This window comes from Condylura cristata, unplaced genomic scaffold, assembly GCF_000260355.1.
Source record: "Condylura cristata isolate star-nosed mole 26May11 unplaced genomic scaffold, ConCri1.0 scaffold00029, whole genome shotgun sequence".
Taxonomy (NCBI): domain Eukaryota; kingdom Metazoa; phylum Chordata; class Mammalia; order Eulipotyphla; family Talpidae; genus Condylura; species Condylura cristata.
The window spans coordinates 5343350-5365508 of NW_004567130.1; the positions used below are offsets into that span (position 1 = coordinate 5343350).

A 22159-nucleotide genomic window follows, 5' to 3' on the forward strand; every position below is an offset into this window, starting at 1 on the left:
GTACTTTGTCGATCTGCCTGTTCTGCTCCCCACTCTGTCTCTGGTGAAGCCTCTCATCGCCCCTGAGCCTCTGGCCTGTACCCCAGTTCTGTATGTACAAATAAAATAAATCTTAAAAAAAAAAAGATTTATTTGTGCATACAGAACTGGGGTACAGGCCAGAGGCTCAGGGGCGATGAGAGGCTTCACCAAAGACAGAGTGGGGAGCAGAACAGGCAGATCAATTAAGTACAATGCTGAGGGGAGTAGCGGGCATGTCAGGAGAGGTCTGCCAGGCTACGTGGTCAGGCGGGGATCGAACTCATGCAGAAGTGGCTGTAGCTTCTTAACGCTGTGCTTTAACCCGCTGCGCCACCAGGGAGGGCCCAGGGTTGATTTTTAAATACCTGAATCCATGGGGTTGAAGAATCTAGATTCACATTAAACAAGGATAATAGAACTTGGAAGAAACACACTGCAAACCAGCTATTTAGCAATATGCTTCAAGTGCTAAAACTTGAAAAACCCTTTGCTCTGGTTTATTTAATTTTCAGGAAATGAAACTTCATATAATAAAGTTAAGGATGGATTAAAATAGACCATCAGCATAGTCACCATTTGGGGATGATGGTTATGTGTGGGCTGTTTGCTTGGCATTTTATGTGCCTTAGTTCTTTCTTTCAACAACCTATTGAGCTAAATACAATTATCCCCATTTTACCACTGAGCAAATCAGCTTTAGAGCATGGAATCTGCCTACTTTAAAAGAAGTAGAGCATGTTTTCAAATATTCACCAGGATGTCCAGCAAGACACTGAGCACTTAGAGAAGGTACTACTTGGTTTGATCCTGACTCTAGTGGGAAAATGATGCATATCATTTTTAGAAGATGTTTTATCAGACTCAGGAAATTGTCTCATTCTAGATTGAGTTTCCTTTTCACATGGAGAGGGTGCAGATTTTACCAAATGCGTAACCAGCATGAAAAGAAATATGTTCTCCATAATTCACCACAATAAACATTCATTTTTTTCTCAAAATTATCCAAATCTACTGGCTCACCCTAAATGAAAAGGAATTAGATTCTTGTGTATGATTTAGCGATGTCTACCTGTAAAGTACCATGATTAGTGTATGGAAACCAAACTAGTTACCACTAGTGTATGGGAATGTATTCCAGAGAATGCTAATCCATTATTTTCCTGAGAACTCTCCAATCCCAGCATGACCAGTTAAATACAAACACAAATCAAATGTAAAGACATGTTTTGAAGAAGCACAGATTTCACACACACACACACGTACATATAGACAGATATGCATATACAGGTATGCGTTAGTAGGTTAGTTGCTCAAACTTAAATTTGAGTTTTAAATCATTTAGATTCTATTTGCCTACTAATCTGCATTTTCTGAGTGTGGTTACCTAACACCATTTCCTAATATTTCAGCTTCTGCAATATCATGGACGTATCTTCTCTTGAGAAGAGAAGCTAGTTAAGGTATCCTTCAGAATAGCCTAGAAAATTATTTAGTGGGAACTAAAAGAAAGACAATTTAGCCTTTAGGATTTCATGATCAAGAAGCCAAAGATCCCTTCTAAAGAGTCTTTTGGAGAAAGAATGGAAGATTAATTAGGGGGAAGGAAGGAAGAAGAGACACACTGCTTCAGTAATTCAAATACAACATAATATGGATCGAAGACATTAGGTGGGAGAAAGGAGAGGAAAACTCTGAAAAGAAATACGGAACAAAGGTAAGAACACATGCTAGAAAAGAGGGCTCATGGTGGTCATCACTTGGTAGGTTATAACGGGGGAGGAAAATGGTGAATGTCATGATTCATAATCCATTCTACAGGGGTATAGTACTTTACTGTATGGGATGTTTTTATAATTCCAATTCTTCAAATCCAAAGCAATTAGCACAACATATGATATTTAGTAGCTAAAAACCTAATGTCTGCATTCAGCTACCTTATATAAGAGGCAAGTTTGTATCTGTTAGCTAATTTCAGAAACCAGTGGTGACATTCTAAATGCTATAGAACAGTGCATAAATCCAATAGACACTTACCATCTGTGTTCTTTCAGCATATTTTTCTATGATGCTTACATAGGAGTCAACTGAATCGTTCACTTCAAACCTAGAAAATGAGTATCATTTATATTCAAAAAGTAACGAGTAGTAAAATATATATAAGTATATAACAGACATGTGATTCAGCTAATGAGATGCACTATAGGATGAGATAAAATACCATGCTAGGCCATTTCAATTAAATTTGTGTTGAAAGTTCGCTTTTAAACAATACAAGTTTAATTTGGGAAGCATGACTGGGAATAGGTCCTTGACACCACCACCCCACCCTATGCCCACTCACACCCAATTGCTTATTCTCAAGTCTTTGTCTCTGTCTATCCCAATAGCCACAAAGCATAAAGCATAAAGCACAGAAGCCTGTTAATGTTTGGTACAAAGTGACTACAGCCTATCATTCAGTATTTTCAGTTGTCCTGATTTGTTTGCTAACAGCTGATTATTAAATAAGAAGCGACTTCCACTCACGCAACTGGATGTCTCATAGTTATATTCATGGTGGGTGTGACTTGATAGAGATTCCTCTCCAAGGATAGGGCTGCATCACGACTTCTCTTCGTATAGAGCAGTAACCAGTGATCTAGGGACTTTGCGTTAATTAAGTGTGTAGTTCTCACATCTCTGGACCACTCTCCATGTTGTGGATGGGGGACAAACTGGAGAATTCCAAGACATGATATACAGCATCATTTTTAAAATCACTTAAGATCCTTTCCATTAAAAAACTACTTCCTGGGCCCTCCCTGGTGGCGCAGCGGGTTAAAGCACTGCACTGAGAATCTAAAGCCGCTTCCGCATGAGTTCGATCCCCGCCTGCCCCGGAGGTGACCACATGGCGCGGCAGACCTCTCCTGACCCGCCCGCTGCTCCCCTCAGCAGTGTGCTTCGTCGATCTGCCTGTTCTGCTCCCCACTCTGTCTCTGGTGAACTCTCTCACCCTCCGCATCTCTGGCCTGTACCCCAGTTCTGTATGAATGAATGAATAAATCTTTAAAAAAAAAAAAAAACTACTTCCTGTTGTAATAGTACAGTTTTAAACTTTAGTCATGATTTAATTAGGTTTATTTTCCCTAATAATAATAGTAATTTAGATATAGGCAAGTAACCCTGGAATTCATTCATGGGTCACCCTGGATTATTCTGATTCTAAGAATTTTTTTTGACTCTTAGGGTTTGGAAGGTTATTTTGCCCTGATAAAATAACCACTGTACGAGCAGATGAAAACATATGGGGAGTTTACCCTAAGCACTTAAATGTGTTCTTTTTGAGTGCTTGCTTGTTCCCTCGTGGAGAAAGAACAGGTACCCTTAGAAGAGAGATGCCCTCCAAGCTACTGAGATGAATGCTTTAGTTCCTTTTTGGGTTATTTGTCATTTGACCAGAATACAGCATGACAATTTTGAAACTGTCTTACTTTTGCTCTTCCTTGGGAAATCGTTACTTCTTTCAAAACTCTTCCTTGGAGGGACAAAAAGTTGGTGTCAAATCTCAAATTCCAGCGCTGAAGCTCTGTTTGTGTAATCTCATGTCTAAAAGTTAAAGTATTTACCAACAATCAAACCAAAGATAAGCAAATACAGTCATCCATTTGCAAAACATGGACACTTTCATCTAATCTGAGCTTCCCTTTGACTTGTTCTGAAATTCCCTTACTGTGGAAATAATCCTTTTCTCCTGTTTGCACAGGTACTCGGACCATTTTTCTCCACTTCCCCCTGGAGGTGTCCTCTAATAACTGCAATAGAGAAAAAATAGAGCTATCCCTCCAAATAGCATTTTCTTCACAGTTGTTATTTCTCTACCAACGTTCTGAGAGTCAAGGGACCTACACAGGCCTGTAGTGCACATAGCCCAAAAAGTAGCACTTACTTCAGTATTTTATTGATGAAATGTTGTAATTCACACCGCCTCTCATCTGGATCCAACCTCATCTTTTCAGCCAATTGCCTCATCAACATATTGTTTTTACGAATTTTTTCTGAGAGACCTTTACAGAAAATTAAAAAATATAGCCGAACAAGCAAGAATTAGAGAAGACTTCCTGGCCATCTCGGGAAGAGGAAGGACCACCAGGGTCTGGTTTGTGGAGTGCTGGGAAAAGCCTGCAGTGTGACATTACATGTGCCCCCGCCCCCTTTTTAATACTTTTTTCTTACATTGTTCATTTCCATGCAGTATTCGATTTCTCCCTTCAGGTATGGTCTGCCCCAATCTCCTACCACTACGTGATATCACCTGTGCACTGTCACCACAGTCCCTTGTGTTCTTCTCTCCCCCGTTTGACCCTTTTCCTTCCCCCTCCCTTGCTGTATGCCTCAAATCCATAATTTGCCTGAAATTTTTGTGGGTTTTTTAACCTTTTCCCCCCAGTTTCCCTATATTCCTCCTGTAAGTAAACTATCTGATACTTTTTTCCCTCCTGACTTATTTCATTAAGCATCATCCCTTACAGCTCCATCCATTCTACTGCAAATGGCACAAATTTATCTCTATTACTAAACAGTAGTATTCCACTGCATATGTAGACCCCATCTTCTTGATCCATTTATCCGTCTTGAGGCATTTAACAGCCGTCCCTTTTAAGAGGGGTCATCTCCTCTGGAGACCTCATAGACTCTCAGTACCTGTCAATTGGCATAACTGAGGAATCAGCTGTACAGGTTGATAGGCTATCCCCTGTAGGCTTTTTTTCCATCTGCCTTTGCTGGTCAGAAGTGGCTGAGACATATCAGTGACCTCTGTATTGTATTTCTGCTCAACAAAGAACAAACACTGGTGTCACGTACCAGCAAAACCATGGTAACATCATGTAAATAGGTATTAAATATACAGGATGATCACAAATGGAGCCCGAACAGCTGGTAACACTATTTCCTTAAGTTTAAGAAGGCATAAATAGTCTCAATTTTGATGCGTCAGGGATTCACATCTTATAAATATCTCTGGGAAAGGGAAATAGGACATCCACACAACATGTTGGGGTCATCGGGCTACCCCAACTCATGATGAAAGAAGGCCTCTTTGTCTATCTCTCATCCCAGAATTGCCTTAAAATTTCCTTAAACACACAGAATTTAAGGATTCCCACACGTGAGCCAAAATACATGGCTACCTTTTTACAGGTGTGATTCCAAATCTCTTCCCAATAGTTTTCCTGCCTATGTCCCCCAAGCTCCTAGTCTTTGCTTCCAGTGGAGAAAGGATGGTCAAAGCACAGAAGTGCTGCCATTCTCATACCACAGAGCTGCCTTACTGTCCCCGACACTCAGTGGCAATTCTTCACAGATCCTTCTATGTTATTCATTAGCAAGGGCTCCCTCAAGGACAGTTTATCTACAGAAATTCTGGTTTCATCTGTTTTCAAACCATCAGGAAGGAGACCCCACTTTAGAAGACTGAACTCAGTATTCATAGCTCTTTTCATCCTGAACTTAGCTTCTACTCTCACTTCAGGTGACACTGTGACAGACTGTTTTAATTCTTCAACTGGCCTATAGTCATTTGCAAGGCAGCTGGCATTCACCTCCAATCCTCTTTCCCACAGTCGCCTTAAGGTGGGAGTTTATGCATGTTACATACATTATGTGTAGAATTATGGAGAAGTTACGAGAAAAAAAAAAGTTACACATAGCTCCCCCACCCTACAAAGAGTCCCAATTTCCAGGTATACTCAGACATACAGCCTTTCAGATCTTTTCTCTTCATTCCTCTGCAGAGCGTGTAATGCCACAACTGATCTGTGTTAGGGGCCACATCTACTCTGAAAAGCTAAAATTAGTGTGGCTTTCTGATAAGTCTACTCATCACCAATGAAGATGGGGCTGCAGGCAGCTATGGGCTGCAGAGATCTGGCGTGCCTCTTAGATCTCAGCATACCTCTTCAGGATCCTGCCCTCCTCATGGTTTGGGACAGCTTTTCTTATCCACATTCAATCCAGGAGCAGAAATGGACAAAGACATGGAGGACGTGCCTTCTCCTTTGGGCCACTCTGTCCACCACTGCACACTCCATGCAATACATCAGAGTCTGAGCCCCATGCAGTTGCCAAGCCAGCACCTCCCACAGACCCACTCTGGTAAATGATTTTAAGGAAGTAGGTAAGTGTTGGCACCGAAGAGTGATGCTGCAGACTCCTCTTTCTATCACTCAACTACATCCAAATCACCAGTAAATCCTGTCCATTTTCACATTCTCCTGCCCTAGTCCAGACCACTGTCATTTTACCCAAGCCAACTTAACAGTTCCTACTGGAGATGGTCTGCCCATCCCCATCTTACCAGCAAACAGCCCATTCTCTGTACATTATACAAAATAATATTATTCAGAATAAAATCTAACACTTCAGTCAGCTGCACACTACCATTCAACAGTAAAATCTAATCATCTTTTCTTGAGACTAACTGGCCTGTTTCTTCCCTACAGAACATACTGTGATCTGGATCTAGCTAGAATTTGATACTTTTAGCTCTAATATTTAGGTCTAAATATGTACCTTTGCACCATTCTCTTCTTCCTTGTCTGCCTATAGCTCACTCCTTTTTAACATTTACATAACATCTCAGAAATTTTCCATGACCATCCAGTCCAATTAGCTACCATGCATTCCCCATCTTACACCCCCTTTAATTATTTGTATGTCTGTACATACCTTATAACTTTCAGAATGGTTTTCTTGATTACCACCTCTGCCTGCCATGAGAAGAAAAGTTCCTAGAGAGCAGAGAATTCAGCTGCCTTTCCAATGTGCACTCAAGATATGTAGTAAACCCTCACTAAATGCCTTTCAGATTGAATGAACAAGTGTGGAGCATAAATGAGGAAAATGTCAAATAGAACCATCTCCTTAAGAGATGTCAGAGGGCGTGTTTTCACTGGTTTTAAGTAACTCTGCTTTGGGTTCCAGTATAAAAATCCAAGCTGTTCTTTTCCAAACCATCCAATTACAATTTCTTTCTATTGGCAACAAACAGCAGCAATTTCTTTGCTTCTTTCTCTTTTGGCTGCAAAAGCTAGAAAACCAGCCTCTGCGACCGGCATGGTTTAGTCTCCCAAGTTTATATGGAGTGTTCACAAAGAAATGAGAAATACAGAGGAATATATGAGTTATGATAGTTAGCAGATATTTGACATTTCAGGTGGTAACTGGTCATTCTTTTTGAGCTAAGCTCTCTAGACCAAATTTTATGGGAAAGTTTTTTCCTATCCAAACCCTTAGCATTTTTTAACCTAGTAACCATCTACAAGTTTAAAACTACCATAGCCACTTTTAAGACTACAAGTGAGGCCATATCAGATCCATTTAAATTATGTGACATAATTTCATATACAAGGCACATTAATACACAAAGAAGATATACAGATATGTCAAGCTAGCATATTGGAGAATATACAAATATGCACATGACGTCAGAGAAACACAGCTATGTAAAATGAAAACATTAAGATTTAAATATGTTGAAAGAAAATTTCATACCTGTTCACAGTAATCTTTATAGCTAATTTCTGTGCCCTTTGAGGTTGTAAATTTAGATGTAGGACACTCTGTCCAGTTAACAGCATCCACCCTGTAGGTTCTGTTGTTGTAACTATAAATTAAATCACAACATGTATTATTTCTGGCTTTTGGATTACATGGGTTTTAGATGACACAAGTAATTGCAGGATATATTTGATATTAAGATTTGTTTACATAAAGTCAGCCATGCAAGTGTACAGTTTTTAGTATTTCAGAGTTGTGCAATCATTAACACAACCAATTTTAGAACACTTGTCACCCAAAGAAGAAACATTACCACCATGAACAGTCATCTCCTATTTCAACCCAATTCTTTGGGCAACTATTAAATTACTTTTCCCCCTTAACACTTGCCTACTCACATTTAACCTAAATTGGACAAAATACAGTACTGATTTTTCCTGACTGGCTCCTTCCACTTTCCATGACGTTTTCATTGTTTAATTTTGAAGCCGTAGTGTGTATTGGTATTTAATTTCTTTTTGTTGCCAAATAATAGTCCATTTTATAACAGACTGCACTTTTGTTCATCCAATTTTCAGTTGATGAAAATTTGGGTTGTTTGCACTCGAGCTATTATGAAAATGTTAGGGACATTCATGTGTCCATTGTGTTGGGCATGTTTTCATTTTTCTTGGAATTGCTGGGTCATAATGGTAATACTATCTTTAGCATGTTGAGAAAATGCCAGACTATTTGCCCAAGAAACCATTCTCATTTTACAGCACCAGTATATAAAGCTGGTTTCAAATTTTCTATGTCCTTCTCAACATCTGACATCTTCCTTTTTAGTTTTAGCCATTTCGGTGAGTATGAAGTGGTATTTATCTCACTTTAATTTTTTTTTTAATTTAAAACCTTTATTTGTCTGACATTATTAACCCAAGTGAGACAAAAAAATTTATACAGATATAACCTGTTTTAAAACAAGTCAGTTATTATAAACATTACATTTCTGTTTGCTTATAATATTTATAGGCACCATTTAAACCAATTTAGAACACCTCGAGGCCAAGACAATTAAATATAAACAAAAGACATACAGACATGTAACATACAGACACAGTTTTGTTGTTACTTCATGTATCTCACTGTAATTTTAATCTGAATTTCCTTAACAGTGAATGATGGTGAAAATTTTGATCACTAGGCTGTTGTATATTTTCTTTGGAGAAATGTCTATTCAGATCATTTGATCACTTTTTAAACATGGGTTACCTTTCCATTACTGAGTTATATCCATTTAAGTAAAGAAAACTTACCAGTTATTTATGACATGAGAGGTACAATATGTCTGTATGTTTCTTTTATCATCATTTGTGCTTTGGGTGTCTTATCTAATAGTTGTTTGCCTTATTCAAAATCTAGGAGATTTACTCCTGTATGTTCTAAGAGTTGTATACTTTTAATTAGAGTTAATTTTGTATTTTATGTGAAGGGAAGATGGATATCCAGCTGTTACAGCAGTTGAAAAGACTATTCTTTCCCCGAACAGTCTTGATAAACTTGTTGAAAATCAACTGACTATAAATGACTTTAAATCTATTATCAACTTAGTTTCTGGTAAAAAGGACATTAAAAATAAAAATTTCCTTCAGTGGAAAATTGTTAAAAGGATTAGATGGGGCCCTCCTTGGTGGTGCAGCAGGTTAAAGCATAGCACTGCAAGCTGGCCTGAACCACCCTAGCATGAGTTCGATCCCTGCCCCAGAGGTGATCCACATGGTGCGCCAGACCCCTCCTGACCCGCCAGACCCCTCCTGACCCGCCAGACCCCTCCTGACCCGCCCGCTGCTCCCCTCAGCAGTGTACTTCATCAGTCTGCTTGTTCTGCTCTCCACTCTGACTCTGGTGAATTCACTCACTTCCCCTGCACCTCTGGCCTTTAGCCCACTTCTGTATGCATAAATAAATCTTTAAAAAAGATAGTACACATGATGCTATCTTAAAAAAAGGATTAGGGGCCCTCCCTGGTGGCGCAGCGGGTTAAAGCACAGCACTAAGAAGCTAAAGCCACTTCCGCATGAGTTCGATCCCCGCCTGCCTGGGAGGTGACCACATGGCGTGGCAGACCTCTCCTGACCCGCCCGCTGCTCCCCTCAGCAGTGTACTTCGTAGATCTGCCTGTTCTGCTCCCCACTCTGTCTCTGGTGAACCCTCTCACCCTCCACATCTCTGGCCTGTACCCCAGTTCTGTATGAATAAATAAATAAAATAAAAAAAAAAGGATTAGATAATTTACGACTTTAAAATAGCTAAACACAGAGAGAAGGGAAAGAAGAAATGCAGAAGGAGCGAACTATTACACGCCAGAGATCACAGCAAATGACTAAATTAGCATTAGCCAAGTCTACAACTGACATCTATTCCTTTCCTAAAATTTATAGAAGTAGATATGTAGGTGTATATACACATATTACTCACACACACGAGAAAGTGTCCAATGAGTCTTGCCATTTTCATATTTCCTCTCCTAAACTTCAATGTCTAATGCTTCAAAAATTACAGGATCGTCCCTCATCGAAAAAGTTATCTAAGTGACCAGATAGGTTTTACAACGTCAACTTACGTGGTAAAAACGATTGATCCAACCAATTCCTTATCAATTAGCTCCTGCGTCTCTTTTGTAGCCTCCCCTTCTCCAACAAGCTTTCTTATTATATCAAAGGCAGTTTCTATTCGAATCAGTTTATGGATCACATCAGCACAGAGGGTGATGCTGTTTTCATACTGGAGAACAGAAGTAATATAACCACACCAGATTTTCAAACTGCAAAGAGAAGAAGTTAGAGGTAGTTATCAAAGTCCAGGCTTATCAGGGGTTAGAGGAACTTAACTCATGGTCCAAAATTGACACTTGAGTTAATTTCTTATTTTTAGTAATAAGTGGTCTTTAGAAGGGCCTTCAAATGGAGATACTAGATGTGCTAGTTATAATACACCATCTTTAAGTCACTTTTATTATCACCCAGCTATATGCATAAGAAAATGTATTATGATGTAATTATATGCATAGGTGCCAGTAAGTAAGATACATACACGTAACTATAATAGTTATAATTAAAAATATTTCCCAAGAGAAATGAGCCAAATTGGGGTGATTACTTAGATGTCCTATGAGGTTTACATACTAACTGAGTATCTTAAGGGTTATGTTTTTTATGCTAGGATTTTAAGAATGAATCTTCCACTTTAAATAATGCTACTTCAATGAGAGTAACTTTCTCAAAAGACTTTCATGATTATGTCTACAGAACATGTAACTTTCCATTTATACAAACTTTTCTGAACGGAAGTCAATTTTTTTGTCATTCCTGTAATAGTTGCGACCAAGTTGTTTCATTTTCATTTTCTTCAAAATTCTAGAAATTGAAAAACAAAGTTTTGTTGAACGAGCAGTGACTATTAAGCAGGCTGTAACACAGTGGTTACATTACAAGGGGAAAAAATCTGTTACTTTATGTGAACAATTAACACAAATTACCTGACTTAACAAGTCAATTATTTTCTGAGGTAGCAATTAAAGTTCTTTTACTTCAATTTTGTCTCCTTTATATAATATGCAATACATTATTGTATACAAAGACTATCAGAATAGCCTTTAGTCCCAGAAATGGACGTTTGTAGATTAAATGTGTCTCAACATTTATTTGGACCATTTGTTCATCATAGTAAGTGTAAAATTTAAAGTATTTGCTCCAAAAAGAAATGTGAACATGTTCAGCTGAGATCTATTATTCCTCCTAGAACAGTCCCAGATGTGAGAAGTGGGACCAGGGAGAAAAAAATCTAGACTATACCACATTAGTGCAAGACTAGTGAGACTCAAATGTCGTTTCATCTCCAGACTCTTTGCTCTCACTGCATAAGAACTAAGTGTCCAAAATGCTACAAGCAAATGATCCAGTTCACCGCCTCCACCATGCAGTACAGCACAATTCAACCTCACGCAAGTTCATCTTCCTAACACACCTCCTCAGGAGAATGTTGTAATAGCGTAGGAGATCGGGGTCAGAAGGCTGGAGTTCTTTGGAGAATTCAATTGTGATCAAGTATGGCTGCTTATTGAATGTCCTAGACAATGTCATACCCTGAAATAAAGCAAAACAAAGGTCCACATTTTCTTTCAGGGAAACTAAGCTTCATTCTTTACAAGTCAGTGTCACTTAGCCATCCAGTACCCCAGCATGGCAACAACCAGCTTTTCCCACATGTAGAAAATGATTTAGAACAAAAGTGAAGAATCAAAATTATTCAAATCACAACTCTTTTTTTTAAACCAAAACAAGTTCCAAAATATTTATTTGGCTATTTAATACAGAAGTTGAAGAAAATAAGGCCTTCCCTCCCGCCTTTTTTTTTTTTTTTTTTTGGCTAAACTTTGAGAAACCAATAAAGTAAATTATCCAAAATTTCATTGTCAGCATATTTGAGACACTGTGCCATTAAAAAGGTAAATTATTTTTTTACCTTCTTGTTAAATTTTAGCCTGAAATTTGGGACATTAGAGAAGATCAATGATAAACATAGCACAAGGGTGTCATTATGAAATAACTGGGAAGAGATCTTCAGGATGTCTCCACAAACTGTTGTACAGAATCATGGGACGTTTTACCGCAATAAAGTGAACATGCAAGAAAAAGAACAATGTCTAGGGTAATGTTAAATAATGGCACTTAACCCCTTCATCCAGCTTGCGAGGTAATAATAAAGAGTTTCCATCAAATATCTGGTGATTTCCAAATAATTTTTCAAGTTCTAGAAGTAAATGTTCACGGAACATTTCGTCACCTTCATCTGGCTGGTAGTTAACGCTGTACTTATAGGCAGTGGTCTGGGGGCGAGATCTCATTTGGAAATGATTGGAAAATAGCTTTACCATTCTACCTTCAGAGCCTGAAAAATGAGCCACAGGTCAATAATGAGATGAGTATGGACCCCCCACCTCCAAATTTTTTTCACATTGAAGAACTGGTATAGGCCAGAGTGTGGGGGTGTGGGTGAGAGGATTCACCAGAGACAGAGTGGGGAGCAGAACAGGCCATCTATTGAAATACACAGCTGAGGGAAGCAGCAGAGAGACAGGAGAGGTCTGCTGTCAGGCCAGGAGCTGTCTGGGTCAGCTCCCAGGCCCAGATGGAACTCAGGCTGGGATCAAACTCAGGCCAGTGGTGATAGCGCTGACTTAACCCCTAGACCACCAGGGAGGTGGCCTGGAGCCCAAATAACTTGGACAGCACAATATTGAGAACTAAAGTTAAGTCAAAGGAGGTAAATCCATAATTATCATTTGGGAATTTAAAATATAAGATTATATCAAAACTTTAAAATATAAGAAATATTATATTAAAGAGGTCGAAATAAAGCTGTGCCACACCATGCTTCCAAAAGAGGGCCTGGTAGGGGGAAGCAGAAGCCACTGTATACAATGATGTTTAGGTTTCTTTAAACAAAAAATAATAAATAAATAAAACCTCAGTGCAACCGAAGTACTCAATCATTTCAGGCAGCTATGAAAGGAAAAGGGAAAAACAGACAATACTTGAGGATCTTAAGTCTTCATTCCTACAAAAGTGAAAAGTTATTACGAAGAGGTGAGCGCATCCTTCCATGCGGAGAGACGGGGCCCGTCTCATAGGCTCAAACTCAAACACGAATCTCACCAAATGTTTAAAATACACAGGTCCGTAAATCTGGCTCATTGATGGCCCACCTACCTGTTTTCGACTTTCTAACGTGTTCCATGTACTGCCGCGTGTTCACCACCAGGTCTCCAAAAACGCCGCCGCCACGGCCCCTCCTCTCTCTCAGTGATGTCCTCTGAAATCTAGCCGAGAGTTGTGATTCTTCTACATTTAAGTGTGAACGACGTGCATTTATATAGTCAAAGGGAAAAGTATGTACAAAGGATAAAATTAGTGGCCAGTTATTAACTAAAATAGTCAAGGCTGTTTAAAGTATAAAAGATGATGTGCCTGAATCCACACATTTAAGTCATGGGTCACCAGTGAAGGGGAGTGTTACCCAGAAGGCTTTCCCAAAGAGTTGGGGGCCCCATCCATACTTACCTTCACATTTCACTCATCCCTACTGTAATGTCTGTACTATTAATCGATGGTATTCGCGCAAAAGTACAAGGTTCACAGCAGAAGCAAATCTCTACCCTTTGCTATATCTATAACTGGTACCACACTGCCCTCTACCGGGCAGGGCATCAGTGAACAAGCCATAATTTTTTTTTTTTTTTTAAAGATTTATTTATTTATTCATATGGAACCAGGGTACAGGCCAGAGATGCGGAGGGTGAGAGGATTCACCAGAGACAAAGGGTAGCAGAACAGGCAGAGCGACGAAGTACATTGCTGAAGGGAGCACCGGGCAGGTCAGGAGATGTCTGCCACGCCATGTGGTCTCCTCCGGGGCAGGCGGGAATCGAACTCATGCGGTCGTGGCTTTAGACTGTGCTTTAACCCACTGCGCCACCAGGGAGGGCCCGAACAAGCCATAAAATTAAAAAAATAATAGTGACTTTTGATCCAGAAGGTCCCATCTACTTTTTCTGAACAGCATCTGGGAAAGACTGACACTATTTTTAGAAAAGATTTATCTATGCATGCATGCAAGAACTGGGGGACAGGCCAGAGGTGCTGGGAGGAGATGAGAGGACTCACTGAATACCGAGTGGGGAGTAGAACAGGCAGATTGTCTGAAATCCACTGCTGAGGGGAGCAACCAAGAGACAGGAGAGGTCTGCTGAGCCATGTGGGTCACCTCTCTGGCCAGGGATCAACTCTGGCTGTGGACAGCTTCACAGTGCTGTGCTTTAACCCCTTGTGCCACCAGGGAGGGCCCACTCTGACACTCTGAATGTAATTTTTATTACATTCTAATGTTCACACTGATTTAAATATTTCTTTTACAAGATGAATATTTGAATGACAGTACAAAGTGTCCTTTCAGTGAGGTTAGTGCATTGTGAAAAATAGACTCACAATACTCATTAACCATTCTCCCTGAATGAATGGCCAGTACGTGATACCATGGGGAACAAACAAATGTCACTTCTCATCCCACTGATTGAGAAAAAAATTCTCAAAACTAGCGATAAAGGATTGATCACAAGATATACAAAGAACTGATGAAACACAACAAAAATAAACAACCCCATCAAAAAATGGGCAGAAGAGCTAAAAAGACACTTTTCCAAAGAGGAAGTGCAGATGACCAACAAGCATATGAAAAAAATGTTCAACATCACTTGTAATAAGGGAGATGCAAATTAAAGCCACAATGAAATATCATCTCACACCAGTGAGAATGTCACATCTTAAAACAACTAGCAACAACAAATGTTGGTGAGGATGTGGAGAAAAAGTCACTCTCCTGAACTACTGGTGGGAATGCAAACTAGTACAACCACTATGGAAAAGTGTAGTTTTTTTTTATTATTTTGTAACAGTTTATTTTTACATAATTTTGTACATTTTTTTTCCATCTCAATTGTAATCCCCGCATGTTTCCCATCACCAAGTCACCCGTGTGCCATCACCATAATCCTGTGCATTTCCCTCCCCAACCCCCCGTTTTTGATCCCATTCCCCACTCAACCACAAAATGTCTCTGGTATATGGCTGTTCATTATTCTTGTTATTTTCTCGCCTGGTCCTGCTACGAGCGAAACCATCCCGTATTTTTCTTTCTCTTTCTGTCTTATCTCACTAAGCATGATCTTTTCCAGCTCCATCCAAGTTGCTGCAAAAGACATGTGTTTCTTTTTTTGGTTGTTGAATAATATCCCATTGTATATATGTACCACATCTTTTTTATCCAGTCATCTACTTTTGGGCATTTGGGCTGCTTCCATGTGGAAAAGTGTAGATTTTTAAACTGCTAAAAATGGAGCTTCCCTACGACCCAGCAATCCCACTCCTAGGTATCTACCCGAAAGACACAAAAACACTGATTCAAAAAGACACCTGCACCCCCATGTTTATTGCTGCTTTATTTACAGTAGGAAAGACATGGGAACAACCCAAATGCTCAAAAGTAGATGACTGGATTAAAAAGATGTGGTACATATAGACAATGGAATATTACTCAGCAACCAAAAAAGATAAATAAGCTCATGCCTTTTGCAGCAACATGGATGGAACTGGAAGGGATCATGCTTAGTGAAATAAGCCAGAAAAAAAAAAATGGCATATGGTTTCACTCATAGCAGGAGCATTAAGGACCGGGGGAGGGAGGGAATAATAATAATGAGCAACTATATACCAGAGACATTTTATGGGGGTGGAGTGGGGAAATGGGATCAAAACTGGAGGGGGAGTACACTGGACTGTGGTGATGGCACACAGGTGATTTGGTGGTGGGCGGGAAGCCCATGGGGATTACAACTGAGAGGGAGAAAAAGCACAAAATGTAAAAACAAACTATTATATTAAAAATTTTAAAAAGGGTCCCCTCCCTGGTGCTCAGTGGGTTAAAGCACAGCACGAAGAAGCTAAAGCCACTTCAGCATGAATTTGATCCCCGCCTGCCCCGGAGGTGACCACATGGCAAGGCAGACCTCTCCTGATCTGCCCGCTGCTCCTCTCAGCAGTGTACTTCAATGATCTGCCTGTTCTGCTCCCCACTCTGTCTCTGGTGCATTCTCTCGCCACCCCTGCACCTCTGGCCTGTACCCCAGTTCTGTATACATAAAATAAATCTTAAAAAAAATTTATTTAAAAAAAGGCCAGGTACTAGTAAAATGAATAATCTAACCTCTTCCTTTAATTCAAGAAGGGAGAACACTCCCTAACTCATGCTATGAGGCCATTATTATCCTATTTCCAAAGTCAAGAAAACTGTACAGCAATACCCCCAGTGGATCCAATGCTAAAATCCTCCACAAAGTACTAGCAAACTGCATCAAATGAGCTGCATACAACAGCACAGTAAAGAGATCATGCGCTGTGACCAAGGATGATTCAATATATTCAAGGATAAAAATTACATAATTGGGGCCCTCCCCTCGCAGCGGGTTAAAGCACTGCACTGAGAATCTAAAGCCGCTTCCGCATGAGTTCGATTCCCGTCTGCCCCGGAGGTGACCACATGGCGCGGCAGACCTCTCCTGACCCGCCCGCTGCTCCCCTCAGCAGTGTACTTCGTCCAACTGCCTGTTCTGCTCCCCTCTCTGTCTCTGGTGAATCCTCTCACCCTCTGCATCTTTGGCCTGTACCCCAGTTCTGTATGAATAAATAAATAAATCTTTAAAAAAAATTACATAATTGTCTCAGTAGAGGCAAATCAAAAGGGGGATGATAAAACTCAATGCCATTGAATGATAAAATATCTCAAAAAACTAATTAAGCAAAATTACCTCAACACAATAATCGTATGAAAGCTCATAGCTAAATTCATACTCAGTAGTGAAAAATGAAACACTTTCCCCTCTAAAATTAGGAAGAGAGCAAGCATGCCCTTGCTCACCACATCTAGTTATTACAGCAGTGAAAGTTCTAGCCAGAAGCATTTGGCAAAAAGAGAAGGCATCCAAACTGGGAAGACGACATGAAAATTGGCTGTTTGTAAGCAACAACTTCTATATAGAAAGTCTTAAAAGACATCACAAAAAAACTATCAGAGGTAATAAAGTCAGTAAAATTTCTGGATACAGAAATTACTTGCGTTTTCATATACTATCTTGGAACTATCTGAAAAGACAGTTAAGAAAGCAATCCTATTTTCCATAGTATCAAAATGTCTAAATACTTAGGAAGAAATATAAAAAGGAAATGAATGGCTTGTACACTGAGAACTACCAAACACTGATGAAAGAATTTAAATAAGACACAAAGAAATATAGCTCATGTTCATGGATTAGAATAATTAACATTGTTAATATGTCCATACTACTGTGATCTATAGATTCAGTGATCTAAAGTAACCTATAGATTCAGTGTAATCCAGGCGGTGCTTTTTTTATTTTTAAAGAAAAATAGAATCAGAAAAACAGTTCTAAAATTGATAGGGAATAATGGCCTCCACTGAATACCAGAACAATCTTGAGAAAGAATGAAGTTAGAAATCTACACTTTCTGATTTCAAAATATACTACAAAATGTTGGTATTTAAAAAGGTATGGAATTGGCTTATCCCACACCAATTGATCAGAATGGAAAGCTCTGGAATAAGCACATAGAGTCAGTCTTCTGCCAGATACACAACAGACAACAAATGGTGATGACAAAATTGAATATCACATGCCAAAGAACAAAACTGTACTCTTCTCTTACATCATACACAAAAACAACTCCAAATGGCTAAATGACTTAATGACTCCAAACTGTAATTCTCCTAGAATTAAACATAGGGAAAATCTTCATGACTTTACTCTTGGTGAACATTTAATGGAAATGATACCAAAAGTTTACGTAGCAAAAGCAATAATAGACAAGTGAGAACTCAATTTGAAAAACTTCTATACAGCTAGAGAAACATTCAACAGAATGAGAAGGCAACTCACAGAAATGGGGGCAAAAATTGTAAACTATGTATCTGATAAAGGCTTAATTTCCAAATGCTTAGGAAACCCCTAAACTTAACTAAAGATTAATGAGCCATTTTCTAAGCAGGGAAAGCTCTGTATATTTCTCCAAAGACATCATACAAACAGACAAATGGTACATGAAAAGATGTTCAAAGTCACTAAGTAGAGAAATGCAAGTCAAAACCACAGTGAGATATGAATTCACATCTGTAAGAATGACTATTATCAAAAACAAAAGCAAAAGCTAAGTATGGGTGAAAAATAGAGAAAGTGGAATCTTTGCCTGCTGGGATGGGAATGAATGTAGCCCAGCAATTATGTAAAACAGTATGGAAGTCTCTTTAGAAACTGAAAATAGAACTACTGTACTTCCTAGAAATTCCAACTTCTGGGTATTTATATAAAAGACTTGAAATTAGGATCCTAAGAGATATTAACATCCCATGTTCACCTTAAATATGGATTTTTTTAAATAGAATTTTTCAAAATCATGTCATGGACACAACCTAAATATCCACAGATGTGTAAAGGGATATTAACGTGGCATACATACCATGGAACATTATTCAGTCTTAAAAATGCAGGAAATCCTACAATGTGATGTGGATCCTGAAGATATTGAGCTAAGTGAACTAAGTCAGTCACAGAAAGAAATACTGCATAATTCCACTTACGAGATACCTAAAATACTCAAATTGATAGAAGCAGAAAGCACAATGGTGGTTTTGGGGGGTGTGGGGGAGTTGCTGTTGAAGAGGTATAAGAATTTTTATGCAAAATAAATTCTGGCGATCTGGTGTACAAAACTGTGCTTCTAGTGAGCAGGGCTGCATTGCACACTTAACAGGTAAAGAGGAATGTTTTGTGTTGACATCAATACTCCAAAACTTAAAAAGCAAGAGATTCAAATCTGAATTCTTACTGAAGTAGCCAAGTCCTTGGCAAATCACAATGGCTGAGCTGTGGGCTCACCTCATAGTGCTCCACCTATGAGGATAATCTCAGGGAAACACCGAGAAGTTCAAGGAGCCGCTCAATCTTTCAGGGTAGTGATTTACAAGCCCAAGAAACTAGTGTTGTAAAAAAAAAATCCTACTGAACTTAGAATTACTAAACACGCACACATTATCCAACTTTGAAAAACAATTACATTGAATTGGCTACTGAATAATAATCTCTATTTTCTATAAACCTTAACATTTAGAAGGAATAAAACATGGGTAGCCAGTAATTCGTTACAGACTAGGAAACAGTGACAACAGGCTGAAACTTCTTCCCATTGTGCCAAAGTATGAAAAGACTTTGTCTGGAATCTTACCAACCATGCTGTACCCCAATGTGTCAAGTGTCCCCGACTTCTCACCACAGCCTTTCTTCCCTCTTTTTACCTGAAAGTGGAGATGTTACTTCTGTTCCTTTCTCTTGTCCAGGCTGAGCCACTGGCCTCCTCCCTTGCCATAATGGACGCCTGGGTGAACGAGGCTGCTGTGCCTGCAAATTTTTAGAGAGAGAAGTGAAGAGTGATGCTGTCTCTATGTTCACATCAGTCAACAATTATCGTGTGGGGCCATGTGCCGGGCACTAGAAGGACATGTAGCAAAGGATCTTCACTTGAAAGCTCACATTCCAGTGACCGAAAAAAAAAGTATATAATGACTAGGGAGAAGAAGAAAAATAAAACAAAGAAATTTGGAGTTAATGGGAAGCTAAGGCTGGTTGCATTAGTTGATGGGGGGGCAAAAGAGGTACATGAGGTAACAGGGTTACAGAAGCCACTGGTGGGAGCAGAACAGTATCCCTCAGGTTGGGCCATTCAGGAAGAACAAGGAGGCCAGCGTGGCTGAAGCCAAGCTAACAAGGAGAGAAGCAGAAGTCAGCGAGGAGAAAAGGCCATTCGAAGGGGTTTGCCTGACTGAGAAAATGGGGGGTCTTTACAGGGTCTTGGAAGAGGAGCTAGATGATGTGATGAATCTGGGTCTGCGTTGGCAACAGACTCAAGGGACGACAGGACAAAAGCAAGACCAGTTGAGGGCACTTCTTTGGGGAGAGGCAAACAGAAAGGTGGCGAGATCCATTTCCAAAACCATGTCCAGAATCTGGTGGAAAACAGTGTTTGCTGGTTGTTTATGGAAGGCTTTTGTGTCCATTGCAGCAGGGAGAAAAGGCAAGTGGTTGAACCTGTACAACCAAGGGGAGCAGAAAGAACCTCTCAACTTCAGGTGAAAGAGGGAAGAAAGGGGATAAAGAACAGATTCTAGGATGAATCCACAGACCTTGACTGGAAAACCCTGAAGAACGTGATTCCCTCAAAGGTGAATATCTTGCTAGAGAGAGCGAATCAGGAGTAGGAGACATCTGCAGAGTTCAGGTGGGGTGATGGCAGAGTGCAGGGGAGGGGCCTGTCACACTTCAAGCAGATAGCCTCAAAGCCAAGACACCCCCAAGATGACCAGGACTGATAGACTGAGAAAGGGACTGAAATCACGTAGCAAAGCTAACAAAGCTAAGGGCTAGGTCCTGGGCATATCAACAGGGCAGAAGAGAACCCAGAAAAGGAAATTTAGAATCACCAGATGCAAATGCACTATCTAAATTTGAAAAGCTATTACACTGAATTAACTGATGAGTAATGATCTTTTCTTTTCCATAAGGCTTAAAATACTGAGGGGTCGCGAGATCATCCATTCACTACAGGAAAGGAACTAGCAGCAAACTACCTTCTTTCCATCCTGCCAAACCTCATGGAATTGCCAAGAGGTTTTAGGAATGAAGTCTATCATCACTGTGCTGTAACCTCATGTATTACACACTCCCTGTGTAGGGGCAGGCACCCCAAGATGGCAGACTCATGGTTGATGAGGGCAAATGGTAAAAGAATATTGGATGTACTTGACATGCCTTGATTGCTGAAGCCCAGGTACACAGGCATCCCAGCAGGTAGGGAGCAGTCAGAAGGGAGCCAGAGGGCTGGCAGCAACTGAGTCTCCCCGTCCCCTTCCTGCGGCCATCTCTGTGTCCTCTCTGGCTTCTCGTCTCTTCCGAAATCTTTTTATCTCAATCTCTCCCTCTCAATCTCCCCCTTTATCCCTTGCTCTTCAATCCAGGTGTCCAGAATCATAGGTAGCCATAGCTCCCAAGCAGCTTTTTACACGAATACGTTATCACATGCAGCTAATGCAACCTGGGAGGACAGCGAGGCTGCAGGTAGCAGTGGTCCAGACTGTCAGCAGGTGGGAGAGAGCCTGGGTAACTCCATAATCCTTCCACTCTGCCTCTCAGGGGCCCAGGCAAGTAACAGGAAAACTAAGGGTGTGCGGTAGCCAGAAAACCACAAGGATGGGGTTTATCAAAGTGCAAGGGTACTGTCTGTGGTTCTACTGCACGGACACAAAAGTGGATATGGGGTAAGTGCAGATACAAAATGTGCACAGAGAATAAGGATAACCACTTTTAAACAATGGAAAATTCGATGCAACTTAGGCTGCCTGCTTACTTTAAGGAAGTTGTACCTTTTGAAGTCACTCCCAAAGAGGAGTCATTTGTGGAGACCAAGAAACTTAGAAACCCATCTACTTGGAGCCGAAAGGAAGTCTGCATTTGTGAAAATAAGAAAGGGAAGCAGTCGAGGAGAGCAGGTAGGTAAAGGACACCTGGAGAATCTAACTTTTCTAATGATTGGTATTAGCTTGCTGTCAACAGAGGGGAATTCTGTAACAGCACTACACTGGCCCAATTCTACATCTTTCAGCAGAGGAAGAGCTTTGCATAAGGAAACAAACACGACTAAACTCACGGCTGCAACTGCTCCAGATGCTCCCCAGGCTGCAGGTGCAGCAGGTTGGGGGTGTGCCGCTGAGGCTCCAGGGGCAGCAGGTTGGGGGTGTGCTGCTGAAGCTCCAGGGGCAGCAGGTTGGGGGTGTGCCACTGAGACTCCAGGTGAAGCAGGTTGGGGGCTGGTCCCCCAAGCTCCAGATTCAGTAGGTTGGGGGCTGGTCCCCCAGACTCCAGATGCAGCAGGTTGGGGGC

General features: G+C 40.3%; 1 protein-coding gene across 1 annotated transcript in view; it reads right to left on the reverse strand.

Annotated features, from left to right (window-relative positions):
- The window catches only part of PIWIL3 (piwi-like RNA-mediated gene silencing 3), a 29435-nt gene that overhangs the window by 6023 nt on the left and 1253 nt on the right, over nucleotides 1–22159 (reverse strand). The window contains exons 2-13 of the mRNA XM_012730829.1: nucleotides 21927–22122; nucleotides 13314–13423; nucleotides 12388–12492; nucleotides 12067–12182; nucleotides 11569–11687; nucleotides 10166–10366; nucleotides 7555–7666; nucleotides 4705–4831; nucleotides 4007–4067; nucleotides 3522–3609; nucleotides 2548–2735; nucleotides 387–409 (exon numbers count right to left, since the gene is read on the reverse strand). Of these exons, the coding sequence (XP_012586283.1) occupies nucleotides 387–409; nucleotides 2548–2735; nucleotides 3522–3609; nucleotides 4007–4067; nucleotides 4705–4831; nucleotides 7555–7666; nucleotides 10166–10366; nucleotides 11569–11687; nucleotides 12067–12182; nucleotides 12388–12492; nucleotides 13314–13423; nucleotides 21927–22122 (1446 nt within the window). The remainder of the gene's footprint in view (nucleotides 1–386; nucleotides 410–2547; nucleotides 2736–3521; nucleotides 3610–4006; nucleotides 4068–4704; nucleotides 4832–7554; nucleotides 7667–10165; nucleotides 10367–11568; nucleotides 11688–12066; nucleotides 12183–12387; nucleotides 12493–13313; nucleotides 13424–21926; nucleotides 22123–22159) is intronic.